This window comes from Girardinichthys multiradiatus, chromosome 5 (genome assembly GCF_021462225.1).
Source record: "Girardinichthys multiradiatus isolate DD_20200921_A chromosome 5, DD_fGirMul_XY1, whole genome shotgun sequence".
In the NCBI taxonomy this organism is placed as follows: Eukaryota; Metazoa; Chordata; class Actinopteri; order Cyprinodontiformes; family Goodeidae; genus Girardinichthys; species Girardinichthys multiradiatus.
In genome coordinates this window covers 22,649,913-22,671,122 of record NC_061798.1, presented here as the reverse complement: position 1 = coordinate 22,671,122, position 21,210 = coordinate 22,649,913, and the positions used below count along the sequence as shown (strand labels likewise).

At 41.6% G+C, this 21,210-nt stretch overlaps 2 protein-coding genes across 3 annotated transcripts in view; one reads left to right on the top strand and one right to left on the bottom strand.

The window, feature by feature from the left end:
- Window positions 1–1,501: 1,501 nt before the first annotated feature.
- Window positions 1,502–8,120, top strand: LOC124868094 (short coiled-coil protein B). Of its 2 annotated transcripts, none has more exons than XM_047364912.1 (4): window positions 1,502–1,756; window positions 5,958–6,029; window positions 6,111–6,191; window positions 6,908–8,120. In XM_047364912.1, exons 1-4 carry the CDS (start codon window positions 1,663–1,665, stop codon window positions 7,048–7,050), a joined length of 390 nt encoding a protein of 129 aa, XP_047220868.1. In that variant the 5' UTR covers window positions 1,502–1,662; the 3' UTR covers window positions 7,051–8,120. The 2 variants fall into 2 exon arrangements, with proteins under 2 accessions (XP_047220868.1, XP_047220869.1); XM_047364913.1 differs by lacking the exon at window positions 1,502–1,756 and adding an exon at window positions 4,037–4,242.
- Window positions 8,121–8,138: 18 nt separating this feature from the next.
- Window positions 8,139–21,210, bottom strand: part of clgn (calmegin) — a 15,882-nt gene continuing 2,810 nt past the window's right edge. The window contains exons 2-15 of the mRNA XM_047364908.1: window positions 20,661–20,915; window positions 20,499–20,572; window positions 20,323–20,381; window positions 18,943–19,084; window positions 18,770–18,851; window positions 15,982–16,174; window positions 15,717–15,906; window positions 11,734–11,847; window positions 11,492–11,648; window positions 11,194–11,409; window positions 10,976–11,092; window positions 10,752–10,872; window positions 10,510–10,658; window positions 8,139–9,377 (exon numbers count right to left, since the gene is read on the bottom strand). Coding sequence (XP_047220864.1) covers window positions 9,303–9,377; window positions 10,510–10,658; window positions 10,752–10,872; window positions 10,976–11,092; window positions 11,194–11,409; window positions 11,492–11,648; window positions 11,734–11,847; window positions 15,717–15,906; window positions 15,982–16,174; window positions 18,770–18,851; window positions 18,943–19,084; window positions 20,323–20,381; window positions 20,499–20,572; window positions 20,661–20,915 — 1,944 coding nt within the window. The 3' untranslated portion in view covers window positions 8,139–9,302. The remainder of the gene's footprint in view (window positions 9,378–10,509; window positions 10,659–10,751; window positions 10,873–10,975; window positions 11,093–11,193; window positions 11,410–11,491; window positions 11,649–11,733; window positions 11,848–15,716; window positions 15,907–15,981; window positions 16,175–18,769; window positions 18,852–18,942; window positions 19,085–20,322; window positions 20,382–20,498; window positions 20,573–20,660; window positions 20,916–21,210) is intronic.

Sequence of the window (21,210 nt, the reverse complement as noted above, 5' to 3'; positions counted from 1 at the left end):
AATTTGTTTCCTCAATTGATTAAGGATTGCAGGGACTTATTTAGGCACAGCTCTCTTAATGTCCCTCCACATCATCTGTCTTAATCAAGTGCACTGAATTTGTAACACCTAGCTGTTATTTATGTCTCCTAAATCTAATCAAAAAAGCAAGGGTGTACTTTCTTTTTCTCATAAAAACCTACTTAACCAGTATTTTGGACTATTGAAGTGCAGCCAACGCAGAAACTGTTTTGAGAGTGTGAAGTTTAAACATGTCTTATTCAATTAGAAATGTAAATTTCTGGTGATAACGTGCCATTGCTCCAGCTCAGAGTAGAAGAAATCCACCTTTTGCACTTTTATCTTTTTCATTAATCACTTTACCACTGAAACTGAAAAGGCCAAACTTTTTGGTTTTATTTTGACTTTACAATGGTCTCTTTCCTAGTAGGTAAGCAGTCTGCAGAAACTGCTTTTAAATCTATCTGTTTATCTCGCTTCAAACTTCCAGACACCATTGTTACAGGATCTGAGAGCATCTATTGAAAACTGACATGATTTATAGAGACGGAACAGAGTCTCAACTTAGAGGTTTATTTTTTTAGCCATTCATATGTGGACCTGTTAATTTTTCTTTAGGCTTCTGAAAGAGTCAGAAGTTCTTGACAAGTTTCATGTTAGACAGCCTCATAAGCTTCTGGTTTAATTAATATTTCATCAGAAATGTCATCAGAAAATAGTGTTTTTCCTCTGTCTTTGTCTTTATGTTTATTTGTGTTCCTTAAAATCATTCAGTCATTAGTACATAAATATTAGTTTAAATTAAGTTCTTAGTTCCACTGATTATAAGCTTACATTGATTTTTGTTATAAGCTGACGCTAAATTGTCAATATTAGTATTGAATCTAAATAAATCTTACTGTACAGAGATCTCCTTATGTCTCTTTTTATTTAACAGATATTGCTCAATGGAGAGCTAAATAATTAATCTAACAGACTGTGAGTCTGATTGGTTTATTGACATAAATTTTGTTTACTGTAGATTTATATCGCTACAGGTAGATGATCCTGTTTGTCCATCAACTGCCGTTTTTCATGTTAATTAGTTGCTTTTCACAATGAATCAATCTGCTTCTATTAGCCCTATAAAGATGTTTGTACATGAGGGATTGCTATAAGTCACCACCCCAGATTTCTCTCATCTGCAACATTGAGAGTTAACCAGCAGAGCGGAGGTTGCTCCCACAGACGGCTTCAGCTTTGCACCTCAATGTTCAGTTTAAATTAGCTAAAGCAAAGCTAAACTGCAGGTAAATAACCTTTTCCATTCCTTCCTATGAGCTGCAGGGTGTTTACATGTCACTCACTAAAAACACTCTTAATGTCAAGCTTAAGTACACGTTTATGACTGTGTTTCACATGAGACTTCTGGAGTTTAATCTTTGACCCTTGGTATTTTTCCTGTAGGCTTGTCTCTCGTAGTCAGACAGGTGTTGCCATGACAGCAGTGTAACCTGAGCTGCCAGTCAGGTAGGACAGGTAACCAAGCTTGTACGGACGATTCAAGCAGCAGGTGCGTGAGCAGGCAGGGCAAAAGTGAAAGAAAACAGGAGAAAAGAATACGACAAAAACCTGGAAACTCTGACACTAATGAAGGACTGTGTCAGATAAAAACAACTAGCCATGCTGGAGGACGACAAAGATACTCAGGCTCCCAAGGCCATTGTGGACGTGGATGTTACGACATTTACGACCATCTCTCTGGCAGACGACTCAGGTATAGAAGTTGTTTTAACATCTAAAAACCTATTGAGAAAGAGACCAAACCCTTCCTCTGTAACAGTTTTCAAAGTCAGCTGCATTTTGTTTTTTGCATAGAAAATTCAGCATGAGCGATTCTCCTGAGGTGTGACATAACTGTCCAGATTTGAATAAACTAACTATTTTCCTACATTCACCTCACCATACATCTGGCAGACAGGACAAAGGGCTACGAGGCAGAGACAACGGTTAGCAAGTGGTGTGGCTGTGTGGGTGTGCTCTGACAGGAAGAGGACAAACACGAGGCTTTCTTATTGGTCCTAATTCAGTTCAACTTTCTAATCTAAAAACTGTTTCTCCAAATCTACATGTCCGGTATCACCACAGCATCTACGTTAAAAAAAAAGGTATATCATTGTCCTTATGCAACTTTGTTTTCACTGTCAGACACCTAATGAGACTAAACCTTTCCTGTTTAGGTCAGTTATGATTACCAAGTCATTTCTATTTGCAAACTGCCAAAAATAATTAGAGAGAGATTTTGAGGTTTTGCTTGAAAGAGAGCTTCATATGCTAAACATTTAAAAGATTCGCATAAAAGAAAAAATATTATTATGCAGATTTAAAAGGCAGATTTAGATCAGATTTGGAATTAAATTTAAATCTCAATCAAATGCTTAAATCAGTCATCAGTGATTAGGCAAACATTTTCTTAATCAAACTGATCAACAGCTGTTGTACACAAAAATGTTTTCAGTCCTGATTGAAAGGACCCAGCTGTTTCTGCATATCTCAGGTTTTCAGGGAATCTGTTCTAGAGTTAAAGAGGATATAAAATAAATATTGCCTCCCCCCTTTTTTGGTTCTGGTGCTGGGAACACTGGGTATGCAGGTCTCTGAAGACCTGAGGGGTCTACAAGTACAAGTTTGTACGAACTTGTACTTGTAGACCCCTCAGAAATGTATTATGACGCAGGACTATTTAGTGCTTTATAGATTGATACAAGAATTAAAAAATTTATCATTTGACAAACAGGGATCCAATGAGATGATTTAGAAATGGTGTGATCCAGGAGTTGGTCAGAACTCTTGTAGCAGCACGAACACTTTACTGCACAAACCACAAATTCATTCTCCTACCAAATGTAACACCATTAAGATGGAAATAAATAGGCTTTCTTACACTATGAATGTACTGCCAAGCAGCATTGTTACAACAAAGAAATACTCAACCAAACAGAAATGTACCTATTTTTTGTGTATAGTATATACAGCTATTGTAACTAAGCCTGCACAATATGATATTATATATTCACAATATATAATATCCATCTGCACAATATTTATATCACAAAGGACTGTTTGGAGTGCAATATTTCTTTGCTAATATATTCAAAGTGTTAAGAACTTGCAGTTTACATGATAATTAAAATGTTTAACCATTTGAAGAGAGTCTCATTGGTGCAGATGCTCACATTGAACAAAATCAGCGCCCAGACAAGCACAGATGAGAAAGAAAGCAAAGAAAATATGCATACATTGCAACCGATATCATCATTGCAATATTTCCAAATATTATCATCCTTGACAATGTTTTCTAAAATCGTGCAGCTCTGATTGTAGGGGCCATGTCTTTAGTGGGTACTCACTAATCAGATCAAAGATGGTTAAATTCTCTTTGAAATATAAAATTTTTGTCCATTTTGCCGAGGCTCTGCTGCTTGTATTGACAGCAGATTGATGGTTTGTGGAGAGACGACGTGAAAACAGGTGGAAGACGGCCGGGATTCTGACGACTTCTGGAACAGAAGAAGGTTGAAGAAAAACAAACTTAAAGAAGCTAGAGATGGTGGAGGGTGGAGCTGTACCCGAAACCCTACAGGGAGCTCATCCGACTGAGGAGGGAGAGGCGGGAACGGGGTGTATGGGTCTGTGAGGCTGTGAGGCTGGGCGGGTGGAGCTTAGACACAGATGGGACAGCCGGGTGACTGCAGGCTACCGTCGGGGGTTGGAGGAAAGACCATGCTGCTCCGCTTAGGGAGGAAGGAGCAGCTACAACAGAGAGGACCCCTTTTCACCTCCTCCCCCGTCGAGGAGAAGACACAGCAGATGTGTACATTTGTCCACAGTTGCTGACAAAAGCTCCACCCCATTGCATAAAAGTAAAGATTTTCTTTAAGTAGTGCAGAGAACGAGCGAACCAGCTGAAGAGAATGATCTCTGACATTGAGGGTATGAGTTAAATGCTCATATGACTTGCCATACTACTGTTACCCACACAGGCTGCAGCCAAAGGCTGCTCCACTTATTGCTTCAGATCGGCTCGTTTACCTGCTATGCCTGTGAGCTGCTAGTGTTGCGCCCCCTTTTGGTAGATGTTGTAACACACACGGTAGAGTTTGTATTCTTTATCAGCAGTCGCCATCCTCCTCATCATCAACGCAGTAGAGTAACATCATAGAGTAACTCGGCTAAACGGAAAGCTCGTTCTTTTTACTGTAGGTAAGTAAACATCTTGTGGTTTTCCTAAAGGGCCGAGGAGAAAACCCTTAGCTGGCTGTTTAAAATTATTATAGGATTATAGGAAACCAAAAGTAGCCATCAGTAGAAAATAGCTTAAAAACAGTTAGCAGCTTTGCTTCAAACACCCAATGTTCAATTTATTGATCAGATAGTCTTCTGATTGTAAATCTAAAGTTTATATTCCTCGCCTCTTGTGTCACATTTACCCAGCATTTGATGCTAGAAGTGGTTAGCACGGCTAGCCGCCAAGCTAATTGGCTAAGGAAGCTAACTTACACACGCCCGTTATCGGACGGGTTTGTACGCGTTGGCTCGTTTAGCCTAAAACATGACGCTGGAAGGCTTCACAGTGTCTGAATGCTGTTCTTTAATGTAACTTTATTTCTCACTGCTGTAAGTACACGCTCCCCGCTTATTAAACCTTGACGTCTATGTTGGTAGAAATCCTGTTAGCAGAAATCAGACCGGAGTTCACCACTGTCATGCAGGGCGCGGTGTCTCTGCCCATCAGCACCTGAGCTCTTGTTTCTGAGCCCTCATGGTTTTTTTAAAGACATCGCTTTGACAAAATTCTTATAAAGACAACATAAATTAGAAGAGTACGGCATCAATTTTATTCGCAATATCTTCACTTATTTGTAAAGAGTGTAAACCACCTTTTAATTGCTTTATATTTTGTTTCTAAAAAAAAAAAAACTGGTCTTTCCTAGTAAACTGAAGCCCAATTATCCAAGATCTCTGAAGGTCTTGTCTTTGTCCAAACTTGCTTTCTTGCATTTTTCTCTCAGCTGCAGTCCATTTTCGGTGACCGATGTATTAGGAAGACTGGTATGAATTATTTAAGCATAGCAGGGCACCTAGCTCCCAGTGCTTGGCTGAAGAAAGTAAACCTGCTGGGTTACTTCTAGTGTTGTAGGCTTTTGATGATCGAGGTTTTACTGAGATCTAACCCCAGACTGCACAGATTCCACAATGTCAACATTTAATAAACAAAGACGGGGCCAAAAGTTGCATTAGAATTAAAATGAAGCTAATTTATATATATATAAAAAAAAATGTCTATATGGAGACACAGAGCTAATGAAATGCTAATGTTGAATCAGATCCTGAGAAAGTTGTTGTAAAGAGGCAAATTGTTCCCGATTCTGATTGTAATTACTGCCAGACATGGGGTAAGATTTTTGCTCTAGAAAGGCGATTCCCTGACACATAATATAAATGTTGCGTTTTCATTCATTAGCTGATCTTCAACTGCATTAAAAGTTTTTAGTTCTTTTCTCTTTGGGAATCATCTTGTTGGTTCTGTTATCATGTTTTTTTTTTTTTTGTTTTTTTTTACAAATCCAACTGAATAAATGTAAACAAACTGAGAGATTGCTTCAAGATCGTTTAAAATCGGTTCTTTGCCTAGTTGCTTGTTGTGTACTGGTTAATCACCGGCTATTTCTGTCAGAGTCAAGGGGCTTAACAAAAAAGATTGTAATTCAAATGAATTAAAAAGCAACCAAAGGTGATGTAATACTGAAGGAAAATCCTTAAGCAAAGTTGTAGAAATTCTGTACTTCTTTAAATGATCTAATTAAAGTGTTTTCTTTTTAAGAAGCAAGTAAAAGAACAGCAAAAAGTCCTGTTTGATAGTAGCATAGAAGAACGGAGCCTGTTTTAATCCTGTTTTCTGCGCTTTTCTCCGTTAGCCGACAGTGGATCTGCAGCCCTGTATACTAAACAAGAGGACGAGCTTTTCATCATGAACTGCGACATAGATGGTAAGTCAGCTTTGCATGAGATGTAATTGCTAGGATTTCTGATGTATGTTGATTGTAACACTGTATTTGTGTGTGTTTCAGGAGACCTGGAGAACCAGGCTGAGATGGAGGAGAAGACGAGGCTGATAAATCAAGTTTTGGAGCTGCAGCACACACTGGAAGGTAGACAAACGCTTTTGCACTGAAGTTTAATGACAGGAAGTTTTACCCATCACAGATTGATTAAAAAAATTTTAAATTCTAAACCTGCTAGAACACATTAAATTACCCAATTTTTTTTTCGCTGTTAGAAAAAGGGAATCTATAATACAAAATGTGCAAATCCAGTTATAATACACAGACCATGCTGCCATAAAGACAGTTTTATTGAGTGCACAACTTAGGATTGGGCTGTTAGCCTTATTTGTGGATCTCTGCAGCTCCTCCATAGTTACCATGGGCCTCTTGGCTGCTTCTCTGAATGTTGTTCTTCTTTGCCATCCTCTTTCCATGTTCAGATGATGGATTGAACAGAGCTCGGGGGGATGTTTAAAGCTTGGGATATTGTTTTATAACCCAACCCTGCTTTAAACCTCTCCACAACTTCATCCTTGTCTGCTGTGTTCCTCTTCATGGTGCTGCTTGTTCACTAACGTTCTCTAACAAACCTCTGAGACCATCACAGAGCAGCTGGATGAGATTAAATTACATACAGGTGAACTCTATTTACTGATGAGCTTTTATTTATTTGGATTTTTTTTTTAATGTAGTTTTCCTATGAATACTTTTCAGAAACACTAAACTGATTGGACTCGGTCTAAGATGAACTGTAAATCAGCTTTAGAAACAAACTTGAGGAAGCTCGAGCAGATTTTAGGTGTCTCATTTGAACGTTTCAGACCTGTCGGCCCGAGTCGATGCAGTCAAGGAGGAGAACCTGAAACTGAAGTCAGAGAATCAGGTCCTCGGTCAGTACATCGAGAACCTCATGTCGGCCTCCAGCGTCTTCCAGACCACCGACACCAAGAGCAAGCGGAAGTGAGGCGGTGTCCAACAGAATGGATTCCCAGGGACACAGAGAGGGGTTTGGAGATTCCTGCAACCTTTTACCCGAGTCAGAACTAAACAAATGTAAATATGAAAATAGTGTTTGTAAAATAGTTTTCTTTGGGTTTTATTTTTGAACACACCTACATCGGGACATTTTGTTGTGCCCCAATTAAACTTAATGTTAAAAAATGAGTTGAGCTTAAAATATGTTACCATGAACCTTATTATCAGCGTTTTATTTAATTTATTTTTGTAAATTCTGTTGTTGAACAGCTGGATCTGGTACTTCAGTTGGTCTTATATCATATGATGCTCAATTGTATTCCTCCACTATCAGCTGACCAGTGTTATGCAGAATGAAAAATGTTTAATAAGGGCATGTATAAGGGATAACTTAAGTATTAACATATCTAAAGAAATGTCTTACATTTAGCACTAAACCTGATGAAGCTGAGGGAGTTTTAGTGATGGTAGGTGGATAATAAATCTGTAGAGCTCAGAGACAATAATATAGTAATAGTACAGAAAAGCGAAGATGGCACCATCAATAATGTTTGTATAGCTACTAAAATTGTTCAGTTTAAGTATTCAGTCTAAACCAACATAAAAGTCCTAAATGCAGCCGAGAAGACAAACATTATTTTAGCCCATTTGGTTCCTCTAATGGTGATGGAGGGGTGGATAAAACAGGTCAAGTTACATGATGATGAGGGAAGGAGGAGATGCTTTCAGAGCAGCGGCAAGAACAGCTCTGAGTGGTATCGATCAGTTCAGTTTGGCCTGGAATGGATCGCCGGTCGTTAAAACTCATTCAGTGCGCAGCGGCAGGTTTGTGGGAACGTAAAATGTCAAAGTTCAGGTGGCGACGTGAGTACGTTTGCAGTGGTACGCTGTGTATTTGAAGGTTATTTTTATACTCCGTTATGTGTCATGCTGGCATGCTAAATACATCTTGCTGTTTTGTGTCCAAAATTGTCTTTAAATGTTTTGTGTTAATAAAAGCTCCCAATCACCACTTACCGGCACAGAAATACTACAATAAAACAAAACCTATCCACAAGATGGACGCAGTGCATCTGATTTCTTTTTGTATTAAATAGTTTTACTTCCAAGAGCAAATGTACAAGTTGCAAACAAATGTAAACAGGGATAAGTGCCAGAATCTGGCAGAAGGGTGAACTACAAAAGCTTCAGACAATGAAAAAACCAAAACAAAGCAGATCAATGTGTCTCCCAGCCAACAAGCTAACATCTAACCACCAGCTCAAACATGTACTAGGAAACATTGCTGCGTTCTGAGATTTCTTTTTAAATATCCAGCAGCAGAAACTCAGGTCTTCTGTGCCACAATTAATGGCCAAGGCAAAAACAAAATACCTACTTTATAGCTGCAAGCATTGACACTCAGTTTTTGTCTATTTTTAAAAAAATTTTATGACATTTTTTTTAATAATTCAGACCTCTGCTCATAGTAAGCACATCAGTGGCACATGTCAGGGAAGTTACCTCAAGCCTTAAAACACTTGGATATTAAACCTTTATTTGTACCAGCGTGAAACAAAGTCGAACCAAAACCAATAAATAGAATATTGGAGCTAGTTTTCAACTCCACATTAAAAATGTCACAGAAGCTCATTACAAACTAGCTAAATTCTAGACTGGAAATGCATTTTATCTTCAGCTGGAACCTTTTAATTAAGTTGTGATGGATTGGTTAGCCTTCTCTCTCAGCATCCTGAACATTTTTAAGCAAAAATCAAGAACATAATGTGAATAAAACTACCCTCTGTGAGGGGCCCTGTGACGTGCTGTAAAATGATAAGTGGAGTTAACAGCGGTGCCGAGGCTCTGCTGCTTGTATTGACAGAAAACTGATGGTTTGTGGAAGACGGCCGGCATTCTGACAACTTCTGGAACAGAAGAAGGTTGAGGAAAAACAAACTTAAAGAAGCTAGAGATGGTGGAGGGTGGAGCTGTACACGAAACCTTACAGGGAGCTCGTCCGACTGAGCGGACCGAAGGAGGGAAAGGCGGGAACGGGGTGTATGGGTCTGTGAGGCTGTAAAGCTGGGCGGGTGGAGCTTAGACACAGATGGGACAGCCGGGTGACTGCAGGCTACCGTCGGGGGTTGGAGGAAAGACCATGCTGCTCCGCTTAGGGAGGAAGGAGCAGCTACAACAGAGAGGACCCCTTTTCACCTCCTCCCCCGTCGAGGAGAAGACACAGCAGATGCGGGATTTGCCTCAGTCTTTCCGTACCCTCCTCTTTCTGACAGCTTGTTTGTGGCTCTCTTCAGCGACATCGCCTACATCTTTCTGCTGAAAATCAGACAAAAACAAGCAGACATTGACAAACAAGTCACTTACAGTTAAGTGTGGTGAACCCAGCCTGAGGTCTGAACCTAAGGATGGGTTTTGTGTTTTCTAGATTACCCACAGGCATCATTGATGTTTGATTTACACTTTTCTCAGTCCTTTCTGGACAAACTGTAATAGGAGTGTTGAAAAAGCCGGGCTCAGGTGTATCCAAACATAGAAACAGTATTGGTTTAAATACCATCATTAAAAACCTTTATTAGAACAAACAGTGGCTCTCATAATTGTCTCATTTATTTATAAGGAGACATTTCCTCTCTTGAAATCATTGTTTTGTGGATCTCCAGCTGTAAAGTGTGCAGCCTGCTGGCTCTCCTGGGACAGGGCTAATAAACTGGTAGGACCATTTCTAACAAAAACAACTTTAAGGAGTGATGTGGTGAATTTTATTGTAATGTTAAGAAGGCAAATCACTTATTTCATTTGATTATTTTGAAAAAAAAGTTGTTGCATCGCTAATCTAGGAAAATAATGTTAAAGGCCTGCGTGATCAGGAAAACGTGATTGGGAATATTGGGATAATATCCAATATGATTAACACACCTTTACCTGACTATTTTTTGAGCTTTAGCATCTCAGCCACTAAAAATAAATAAAGGGTGAGCATCAATTCTGAACGCATGGTGATATCCAACCAAATATTGCATACAAGCATGTCCTTTGAGATTGCAATATTGCACACTGATATTGCGACTAGGACTGGGATTCAATATTGTGCAGCTCTCGTTAAAAATCTATAAGAAAGTCATAGAAGCTCCCATATTACATTAAATATCATAACTCAACATCTGCTAATGGTAGCTGTGCAGCTGCTCAGAGCGGGAATCTTTCCAGAACAAATTTCTTGATTTTAGGCAAGTAACTGAAAACCTGTAAAAAATCTTTTACACCTCATCGGTTTTGTGTCCTCTCGTGGGTAGCTACTGACTGCTCAAAGCTACTTCAGAAAACTCCTCATTTAACTCAGATATTCAGAGTTAACTGAAGCCAACATGATATGTTCTGCAGATTACATAAAGCAACATTTTACAGAAAGGTCCAGCACAAACACATGGAGAGAACAGGACACACTCACCTCATCTTCTAATGTTCTTTCTGGAGTTTTGTTTTCCTCTGCTTCTTCTTCTTCTTCTTCCTCCTCCTCCTCCATCTCTTCTTCATCATCAGCCCCCTCTTGATTGTCTCCTTGTGCACCAGTGTCCTCCATCTCATCTTCCTCTTGTGCTTTAAAAAGAAAAGAGGTGATGATGATGAGGGTCAAGAATCATGCTGCTGAGATATTCTGGTAAATAAAACACCAACAGATGAATGTCACACCTGCTGGTGTTGTTCCAGCTTTAGCTTCTTTGTCTTCCTCATCTGCTCCTCCGTCTTCCTCCTCTTCTATTCGAGTCTGAGGTAGATCGACCTTTTTGTACACATAGTCATCTACTGGTTTCTGGAAACCAATGCAAAAATCTTTTCAGTGGTGTTAAGTAGGACCTCTGAGAGAATTTGATGGAGGTCAAGAAGACTGGTAAAGATCAGGCAGTTATTTCTACCTTTGGCCAGCAGAAGAGCACAGTCAGTCCAATGGGCAGGCCTACTGTCAGGATATAGATTATCCAAAGCCAGGGTCGCTCCTCGGCTGCCGTCATCAGTTGGGCGAATATCCCAGGCTGTTGGGATTAAAGATCAGAGACCAGAGATGAGCCTCACAGAAACATCACTTCTCCACCCCAACACGGTAAATGATCTGTCCAAAGTTTCCTTCACTGACCTCGTTAGCACTCGCCACTAGTTTCTTCAGCCCCCAGCTGTCTGAGGCCCAGCGGTCAGCCACCTCCTTGTGAGATGTGATGATGAAGTTGTCGAAGTAAATGTCTGAGGTCATGGACCACAGCTCCAGTCCCAGAGCTTTAAAAGGTGTCATTCTGAACGGCTGTGGGTCCTCGAAATGTTCTGGATTCATCATTTTACGTGGCTTCCAGACTCCCTGTAGAGGAGGCAAAACAGAAGAGACGGTTTTAGGACGAGAACATCTAAGAATACCGTCAGTTAATGAGATTTCCGGTCACCTGATAGTTAGGGTTGTCTATCAGAGGGGCTTTCCACTTGCCCTTATACTGCGGGTTGTTGATCATTGGTCGCTTCCACTCCCCGCAGCCAGGAGCTGTCTCACAGGCCTGGTTAGCAACCTGTGGGGCCTCCCACTCTCCATCCATCTCCTCGTCCCTGCCCCCAGCAAAGAGCAATCAGCTCTACACATCACTGTTTAATAAAACACTCATTGGTGGCGCCGGTCAGTTCAAGGACCCACCAGTCTTCTGGTTTCTCTGCGTTCGGGTCTGGAACAAACTCTGGCTCGTCATCCAGCCAGCCTTCTGGCTTTAAGGCATTAGGGTCGTCAATCTTTGCAGGAGCATCCTCGTCCCTGGAAGACAAAGAAAAATGCATTTACAGATTTGAATCGTGTCTCACGTCCTCATTGTCTTTAAATTCTTTGTCAAATTGTCACAAAGCTTCAACGTGTTTGAATGCAGCTTATTTACAAGCTCATCATTATTTTGATTTATTATTATGTTTACTTGCCATGCCGGTCGTTTTCATACTGCATCTATTTCGTATTAATTTCATATTAATATTAAAATTCAGCATTTTACTGTGATTGTCTTCTTGTATAATGAGGTTTAGTTTGGTAAAATCACCAAAAGAAAATGGGGGAAATAAGGTGGAGAAAACCAAACTGAACAGAGGAGCAGAGCCTGCTGGTGGAGGAGAAGAGAGGAGTGTTGAAAGGTAGATTTGGTCCTGGGATCACAGTGCGAACAAACAGACATTCCCAAGTAGATCAATGCTTCGTTCCCTCTGCTTTCAGCACCAGCTTGAAATGTGAGCAGCTCTGGTTCCTGCTCCAATCAGAAGCTAGAACCAGAGAACTTCTTCACAGATGGGGAGCGTTGTAGATGACCATTTAGGCTTAGGGTGCTGACATCATAGCAAATACTTATTAACCCCATATCTACCTTCTGTGAATATAGTGCTTAGAGGTTTGTACTTTATTATCATTTGTATTTACAGGGGTTGGATAATGAAACTGAAACACCTGGTTTTAGACCACAATAATTTATTAGTATGGTGTAGGGCCTCCTTTTGCGGCCAATACAGCATCAATTCATCTTGGGAATGACATATACAAGTCCTGCACAGTAGTCAGAGGGATTTTAAGCCATTCTTCTTGCAGGATAGTGGCCAGGTCACTACATGATACTGGTGGAGGAAAACGTTTCCTGACTCGCTCCTCCAAAACACCCAAAGTGGCTCAATAATATTTAGATCTGGTGATTGTGCAGGCCATGGGAGATGTTCAACTTCACTTTCATGTTCATCAAACCAATCTTTCACTAGTCTTGCTGTGTGTATTGGTGCATTGTCATCCTGATACACGGCACCGCCTTCAGGATACAATGTTTGAACCATTAGATGCACATGGTCCTCAAGAATGGTTCGGTAGTCCTTGGCAGTGATCTAGCACAAGTATTGGGCCAAGGGAATGCCATGATATGGTAGCCCAAACCATCACTGATCCACCCCCATGCTTCACTCTGGGCATGCAACAGTCTGGGTGGTACGCTTCTTTGGGTCTTCTCCACACCGTAACTCTCCCGGATGTGGGGAAAACAGTAAAGGTGGACTCATCAGAGAACAATACATGTTTCACATTGTCCACAGCCCAAGATTTGCGCTCCTTGCACCATTGAAACCGACGTTTGGCATTGGCATGAGTGACCAAAGGTTTGGCTACAGCAGCCCGGCCGTGTATATTGACCCTGTGGAGCTCCTGACGGACAGTTCTGGTGGAAACAGGAGAGTTGAGGTGCACATTTAATTCTGCCATGATTTGGGCAGCCGTGGTTTTATGTTTTTTGGATACAATCCGGGTTAGCACCCAAACATCCCTTTCAGACAGCTTCCTCTTGCGTCCACAGTTAATCCTGTTGGATGTGGTTCGTCCTTCTTGGTGGTATGCTGACATTACCCTGGATATCGTGGCTCTTGATACATCACAAAGACTTGCTGTCTTGGTCACAGATGCGCCAGCAAGACGTGCACTAACAATTTGTCCTCTTTTGAACTCTGGTATGTCACCCATAATGTTGTGTGCATTTCAATATTTTGAGCAAAACTGTGCTCTTACCCTGCTAATTGAACCTTCACACTCTGCTCTTACTGGTGCAATGTGCAATCAATGAAGACTGGCTACCAGGCTGGTCCAATTTAGCCATGAAACCTCCCGCACTAAAATGACAGCTGTTTCAGTTTCATTGTCCAACCCCTGTATTTTCCGTTGTTTCACACTTTTTTGTTCAGTATATAATTCCACATGTGTTAATTCATAGTTTTGATGCCTTCAGTGTGAAGCTACAATATTCATAGTCCTGAAAATAAAGAAAACTCTTTGAATGAGAAGTTGTGTCCAAACGTTTGGTCTGTATTATATACAGTGAGGAAAATAAGTATTTGAACACCTGTGAAAATCAATGTTAATATTTGCTACAGTAGCTTTTGTTTGCAATTACAGAGGTCAAATGTTTGCTGTAGTTTTTCACCAGGTTTGCACAAACTGCAGCAGGGATTTTGGCTCATTCCTCCACAGATCTTCTCCAGATCAGCCAGGTTTCCCTCCAAAGATTTTCTATAGGGTTTATCTCTGGAGACTGGCTAGGCCTTTCCAGAACCTTGATATGCTTCTTACAGAGCCACTCCTTGGTTATCCTGGCTGTGTGCTTCGGGTCATTGTCGTGCTGGAAGACCCAGCCACGACCCATCTTCAATGCTCTAACTGAGGGAAGGAGGTTGTTCTCCAAAATACAATACATGGCCCCGGTCATCCTCTCCTTCATACAGTGCAGTCATCCTGTCCCATATGCAGAAAAACACTCCCAAAGCATAATACTTCCACCCCCATGCTTCACAGTAGGGATGGTGTTTTTGGGATGGTACTCATCATTCTTCGTCCTCCAAACATGGCGAGTGTTTGAAGTTCTATTTTGGTTTCATCTGACCACAGAACTTTCTCCCATGACTCCTCTGGATCATCCAAATGGTCATGGGCAAACTTAAGACGGGCCTGGACGTGTGCTGCTTTAGGCTGGGGAACCTTCCATGCCATGCATGACTTTAAACTATGACGTCTTAGTGTTTTACCCTCAGTAACCTTGGAAACAGTGGTTCCAGCTCTCTTCAGGTCATTGACCAGCTCCTCCCGTGTAGTCCTGGGCTGATCCCTTACCTTTCTTAGGATCATTGATACGCCACGAAGTGAGATCTTGAATGGAGCCCCAGTCCGAGGGAGACTGACAGTCATGTTTAGCTTCTTTTATTTTCTAATAATTGCTCCAACAGTTGATCTTTTTTTTTTTTGATCAAGCTGCTTGGTAATTGCTCCGTAGCCCTTTTCCAGCCTTGTGGAGGTCTACTAATTTGTCTCTGGTGTCTTTTGACAGCTCTTTGGTCTTATCCATGTTAGTAGTTATACTTACTGATTGTATGGAGTGGACAGGTGTCTTTATGCAGCTAACGACCTCAAACAGGTGCTTCTAATATAGAATAATTAGTGGAGTGGAGGTGGACTTTTTAGAGGCGGACTAACAGGTCTTTGAGGGCCAGAATTATTGCTGATTGGCAGGTGTTCAAATACTTATTTACAGCAGTAACACACAAATAAATTATTTAAAAAATCATACATTGTGATTTCTGGATTTTTTTTAGATTATGTTTCTCACAGTGGACACGCACCTAAGATGAAAATTTCAGACCCCTTCATGACTTCTAAGTGGGAGAACTTGCACAGTTGCAGGGTGTTCAAATACTTATTTTCCTCACTGTATATTTTACTTACCTGCTGTACTATAATTTGATGCAGTGCAAATAGTTTTGGTTGCATGTTTGCCTTAAGCACAGGGTCACAGTGTGTGAAATCCAGCTCAGCAGCATTCAGCACCAGTTGGAAGAAAAAGCTTCAATGTCTTAGTATGCAGAACTCTGTCAAGGATCCGTTTTAATGTCTGTTTACTTTGTTTAATAAAAAAACAAAAAACCTCTTCTCTGGGTGGAGTTTTGTTGTTGTGTATAGTTAGTATTTGAGTAAAAACATATTAAATGTGGCCAGAATTGTTAGGCAACAATATAAATTATGTTTCATAACAAAATTCTATACTCAGCACCAACAAAAGGGCAACAATGAAGTAACATGACTTCAGTAAAACGTCTGTTGATGTTAGAGAAAAACAAAATAATCACCAGTCATCAGGCTTCACCGCCTCGGGGTCCGGAATCTTGGCCCTCTCGTCCCAGTCGTCCGGCTTCGAGTCATTTGGATCGTCGATCTCCTTCGGCGGGTTGACAGGAGGCACCATGTCGTACAGCAGGTTGCCACGGCTTACACTGGACTGATCGATGAACATCTCGTAGCTGTTGTCCGGGTTTAGAACTGAGTGCACACAAAAGTGAGGAGAGCACAGAAAACGATGAAAACTCAAAGGCTCCTCATCGATCAGCTACATACCCAGGGTGTAGAGGTGAGTCTTCTTGTCGGTGTAGAACTTCTTCAGGTCCACGTCGGCCCTTTTGGCGTGCTTCTCCTCCAGGTCTTTGTTCAGAGGGTTTTTGTGGCGGAAGATGAAGTGCAGTTTGTAGTCCTCTCCGCATTTGTCAGGTCCAAACATGATGGTGTAGGGTGTACGGTCATGGAACTGTTCCTGGAGGAGAAAACAAGAACGAATCAACTGTAACCAACAAGCGTTCAATCTGCAGAGTTACAGTTCAGGCTGACCTTCCTAATTTGGCAATATTTAACTGAAACCACAAACTCAGCAGTTGGCATAATTAAGGGTGGTGCACTTTCAGTAGACCCAGACCTTTGTGTCAGCATCTGCTACTTACTGCAAGAAATAAGTCCTTAAGTCTGTTGACAAAATATATTTAAAGGACATTAAAAGCCAATCAAGGTAGTTAATTAATCCAGAAGCTTAATACAAGTGAAAGTTATTAAGTTGACAACAATAGGCAAATCTATTCCCTATTAAATTTAGATTCTTACTCATCAGTACATACTACAAAACAATCTGGTTAATGTCAGGGCTTCAGATTATTATGGTAACCTCACATGAAGATGATTTATCGAGACTTTAATATTTATTTAACATCAATTAGGAAAAACTTCAGCAGTGATCTTACATCTGTTGCCGCATAGCATTCTGTTAATTCAACAAGGCAAGTAATTTCCCATAACAGACCTCGGTCACTGACTTGACTGTTAAAAGTTCATGACAGAACAATCAGAAGACACACGAAGCGTGGCATATTTAGGATTGGCAAAAATCTTGAAAAATATCCCAACTTTGGTTTAGTTGTATGTAAACAAATTTTTCAGACTAATTTTCAGACTTTTCTCGGCAGGTGACCATAATTGATCCTGATTTCAAGAAATCCAACTCTGTAAATATATTTTAAAGAAAGGAACAACTTGAAGTTGAGAGAAGAGTGCACAGCTAGTACAGATAGCTCGAGGAGGGAGTAAACAGCCCGACCAAGGTGATCGCTGTGGTTGTTTGTGAGTATAAAGTCAATCAGGTAAGAAAATGCTTTCTTTTACAGCAGATTTTTGTTAAAAAAGTCTGCTAATGTCCGCAGATCACTTTCAATCAATAATCACTCTTTCCAAATGTTTCTCCTGTATTTTTAGCCTCAGTAATAAGCTTCAGCTGTCTGAGCCAAATAAAGGAGAGAGTGGTTTCCTGTAGCGGCAGTCATAGTTCACCAGTATTGTAACTCTCCTTCCCTTCACCACATGCATAGCGCTAGCTTATAATGAATTTTTAGGGCCAAACACCACGCTGTTTCAAACTACAGTTTAATTTTAGGAATTACAGGTAGACTGGCCTCACCACATAGAGCTTTTACAGGGGTTGGACAATGAAACTGAAACACCTGTCATTTTAGTGTGGGAGGTTTCATGGCTAAATTGGACCAGCCTTGTAGCCAGTCTTCATTGATTGCACATTGCACCAGTAAGAGCAGAGAGTGAAGGTTCAATTAGCAGGGTAAGAGCACAGTTTTGCTCAAAATATTGAAATGCACACAACATTATGGGTGACATACCAGAGTTCAAAAGAGGACAAATTGTTGGTGCACGTCTTGCTGGCGCATCTGTGACCAAGACAGCAAGTCTTTGTGATGAATCAAGAGCCACGGTATCCAGGATAATGTCAGCATACCACCAAGAAGGATGAACCACATCCAACAGGATTAACTGTGGACGTAAGAGGAAGCTGTCTGAAAGGGATGTTCAGGTGCTAACCCGGATTGTATCCAAAAAACATAAAACCACGGCTGCCCAAATCACGGCAGAATTAAATGTGCACCTCAACTCTCCTGTTTCCACCAGGACTGTCCGTTGGGAGCTCCACAGGGTCAATATACACGGCCGGGCTGCTGTAGCCAAACCTTTGGTCACTCATGCCAATGCCAAACGTCGGTTTCAATGGTGCAAGGAGCGCAAATCTTGGGCTGTGAACAATGTGAAACATGTATTGTTCTCTGATGAGTCCACCTTTACTGTTTTCCCCACATCCAGGAGAGTTACGGTGTGGAGAAGACCCAAAGAAGTGTACCACCCAGACTGTTGCATGCCCAGAGTGAAGCATGGGGGTGGATCAGTGATGGTTTGGGCTGCCATATCATGACATTCCCTTGGCCCAATACTTGTGCTAGATGGGCGCGTCACTGCCAAGGACTACCAAACCATTCCTGAGGACCATGTGAATCCAATGGTTCAAACATTGTATCCTGAAGGCGGTGCCGTGTATCAGGATGACAATGCACCAATACACACAGCAAGACTGGTGAAAGATTGGTTTGATGAACATGAAAGTGAAGTTGAACATCTCCCATGGCCTGCACAGTCACCAGATCTAAATATTATTGAGCCACTTTGGGGTGTTTTGGAGGAGCGAGTCAGGAAACGTTTTCCTCCACCAGTATCACGTAGTGACCTGGCCACTATCCTGCAAGAAGAATGGCTTAAAATCCCTCTGACCGCTGTGCAGGACTTGTATATGTCATTCCCAAGATGAACTGACGCTGTATTGGCCGCAAAAGGAGGCCCTACACCATACTAATAAATTATTGTGGTCTAAAACCAGGTGTTTCAGTTTCATTGTCCAACCCCTGTAAATCCCTTCATAAGGTGCCGGTTTGTTACATCTAGAAGTTACTGCACTCCTCACTAGATAAATTACCATAAAAAACGTTAAAGTCAGGCCAAGTAAAGAACATAAAACACGTATACCGACCAGACTGAGACTGCCCGAGTCTGAGAGCAGTTTGATGTATGCTCCACCACAGTCAATACCATCTTGGAAATTCACCTCATACCTGTAATTAAAATACAATTTACTCAACTCTCACATTGCTTTTTTTCCCTTAATATCATTAGCACCTGCATGTTGCTGTCGCATGAACTCACTGGACAACCAGAGGTTCATCCTGGAAGACAAAAGGTTTGTCCAGCATCGCAGCTATGGCATGGTGTTTGGCCCGAGACTTGAGCACCAGGCCCTGGTCTCCTGGTACCTTATTCTCCTTTAGCGGCTCCGCCATCCACTTTCCTGGAGACGAACAGACAAGGGGGAGGATGGTTAACACACAAGAAACCCCACCAAAAATATAGTCAGAAATAAGAATGGTTTAGACAGCCACAAAGAGAGAAGTTGTTCTAAATGCTGTTTACATCACATATATGCCCCTTTTCCACTGAAGGTCCCAGCTCAGGATGTTTCTACTCCACTTGGCACAGAACCTGTTGTCTTTCCACTGACGGGTGGAGTTATGGCTTGAAGCCCTACCTCCAGCCGTCAGTGTAGTGCACTGTCGCTATTGACGTTACCGTGTGACATTAACACAATAAAGTAATCTGCGTAAAACGGTAAAAAGAAATTAATAGAAAATAAAACCATAAATAGTGTTTGTCAGTCAGTCAGTCATTTTCTACCGCCTGTTCCATAGTGGGTCGCGGGGGAGCTGGTGCCTATCTCCAGCAGTCTATGGGCGAGAGGCAGGGTACACCCTGGACAGGTCACCAGTCCGTCACAGGGCAACACACAAACAACCATGCACACACTCATTCATACACCTAAGGGCAATTTTTGAGTTACCAATTAACCTAACAGGCATGTCTTTGGACTGTGGGAGGAAGCCGGAGTACCCGGTGAGAACCCACACATGCACGTGGAGAACATGCAAACTCCATGCAGAAAGACCCCAGGCCGGGAATCGAACCCAGGACCTTCTTGCTGCAAGGCAACAGTGCTACCAACTGTACCACCGTGCAGCCCGCACGGTGTTTGTATTATTGTATATGTCTACACAGCTGATTTTGGGTGTGATCCGCTGCCTGTAATCCAGAAAGATGATGTTTCCTTTCTCTTTTCTTTCAGCCTTCAGGCATGGTTTATGATTTGTAAATAGTAAAATTATATTTGCCCCGCCCTGGCCACTGGGATTTATAATATTACCATAGTCATTCTGGAGTTTTATTAAGTTCTCTGTAGTAGTTCTTTGAAAACCTTCTCATTTCCCCTGGTTCCATGGCCAATCAGTGAACCGCAGTCTGTTCACCTCACATGTAGTACCTGCTCAGGCCCAGCTGCACCTGCTACTGCGTAGGTCACAATTCAGCAGGTACCGGGCCGGAAAAACCAATACTGGAAACACTTGCAAAACGGGCTGAGTGGAGTAGAGTCGGCCCAAGCAAAGCCGGTGGAAAAGGGGCATTAGGGGGGGATGTGGGCCTGTTGTATGTTGAAATAACACACACAGTAGAGATTAGCAGATAAAGGCTACAAACCATCATATTTGGCGATGTCATCGTCTGCATCCTCCTTCATTGTTTTTGACAGCTGCCATCTGCCCAGATCAACATTAAAAACTCTTTCAGGAATGGAAACCTGGGCAGGTTTACCTTAAGCACTCAATAACAGAGAGTGCTGATCAATCACGGTTTTTATTAAAACCTTATTTTACCTGTCCAGTGATCCATCATCAAACGTTTCTGCAAAATAGACATCTCCGGTGGGAACGGGAGTCTTGTAAGTTACCTGGGATTCATGGGAATAATTAAAATGTTAAAACAAGCTCAAGGGTTGAAATTCGAAATATGCCCTTAACTGTGGACATGGTTCTGACCTGGAAGGTGACATTAGCATCAATTTCAGAGGCTTCAGCTTCGTCTTTATCCTCATCAAACTGCTCTTCATCCATCACCATTGCCTCCTCCTCTTCGTCATCATCTGCCATGAGAACCTTCAGTTCCTCCTCATCTAGGCCCATATCACCTTCCAAAACGTCGGACTCAGAATGCTCATCACTGGACGCAGAGGCTGCTACAATCAAAGAGGACAGGAACAGCAGGCGCCACACCCAGCCTCCATCTAACTTCATCTGATGGGGGCAGGAGGACAGAAGATTTGGGGGGTGGGGATGAATGACACAGATCTTATTTATGGAGAGATGTTCGTGTCATGTACATGCACATGTCTGCTTCCTGTCTCACACTGACGTCCTTATCATACACTTTCCTTATAAGTCTGGAAGAAACATAAAAGATGCAGCAGTTCTGTGAAATTTTTCCAAGAAACACTCCAGGAAAATCTCCAAGAAACACTGAAAGTCTGTAACTAACTGCAGCTTTCCTCATCTAGTCTTCCGGTTTTATGACTGCATCATTGCAGAGCTA

What these genes read in the sequence shown, in the direction of transcription:
- LOC124868094 (XM_047364912.1), top strand. Translation starts at nt 1,663, where the DNA reads ATGCTGGAGGACGACAAAGATACTCAGGCTCCCAAGGCCATTGTGGAC. An exon ending in CTCTCTGGCAGACGACTCAG is followed by an intron (nt 1,757 to 5,957) that starts GTATAGAAGTTG and finishes TTTCTCCGTTAG; the next exon opens with CCGACAGTGGATCTGCAGCC. An exon ending in GCTGCAGCACACACTGGAAG is followed by an intron (nt 6,192 to 6,907) that starts GTAGACAAACGC and finishes TGAACGTTTCAG; the next exon opens with ACCTGTCGGCCCGAGTCGAT.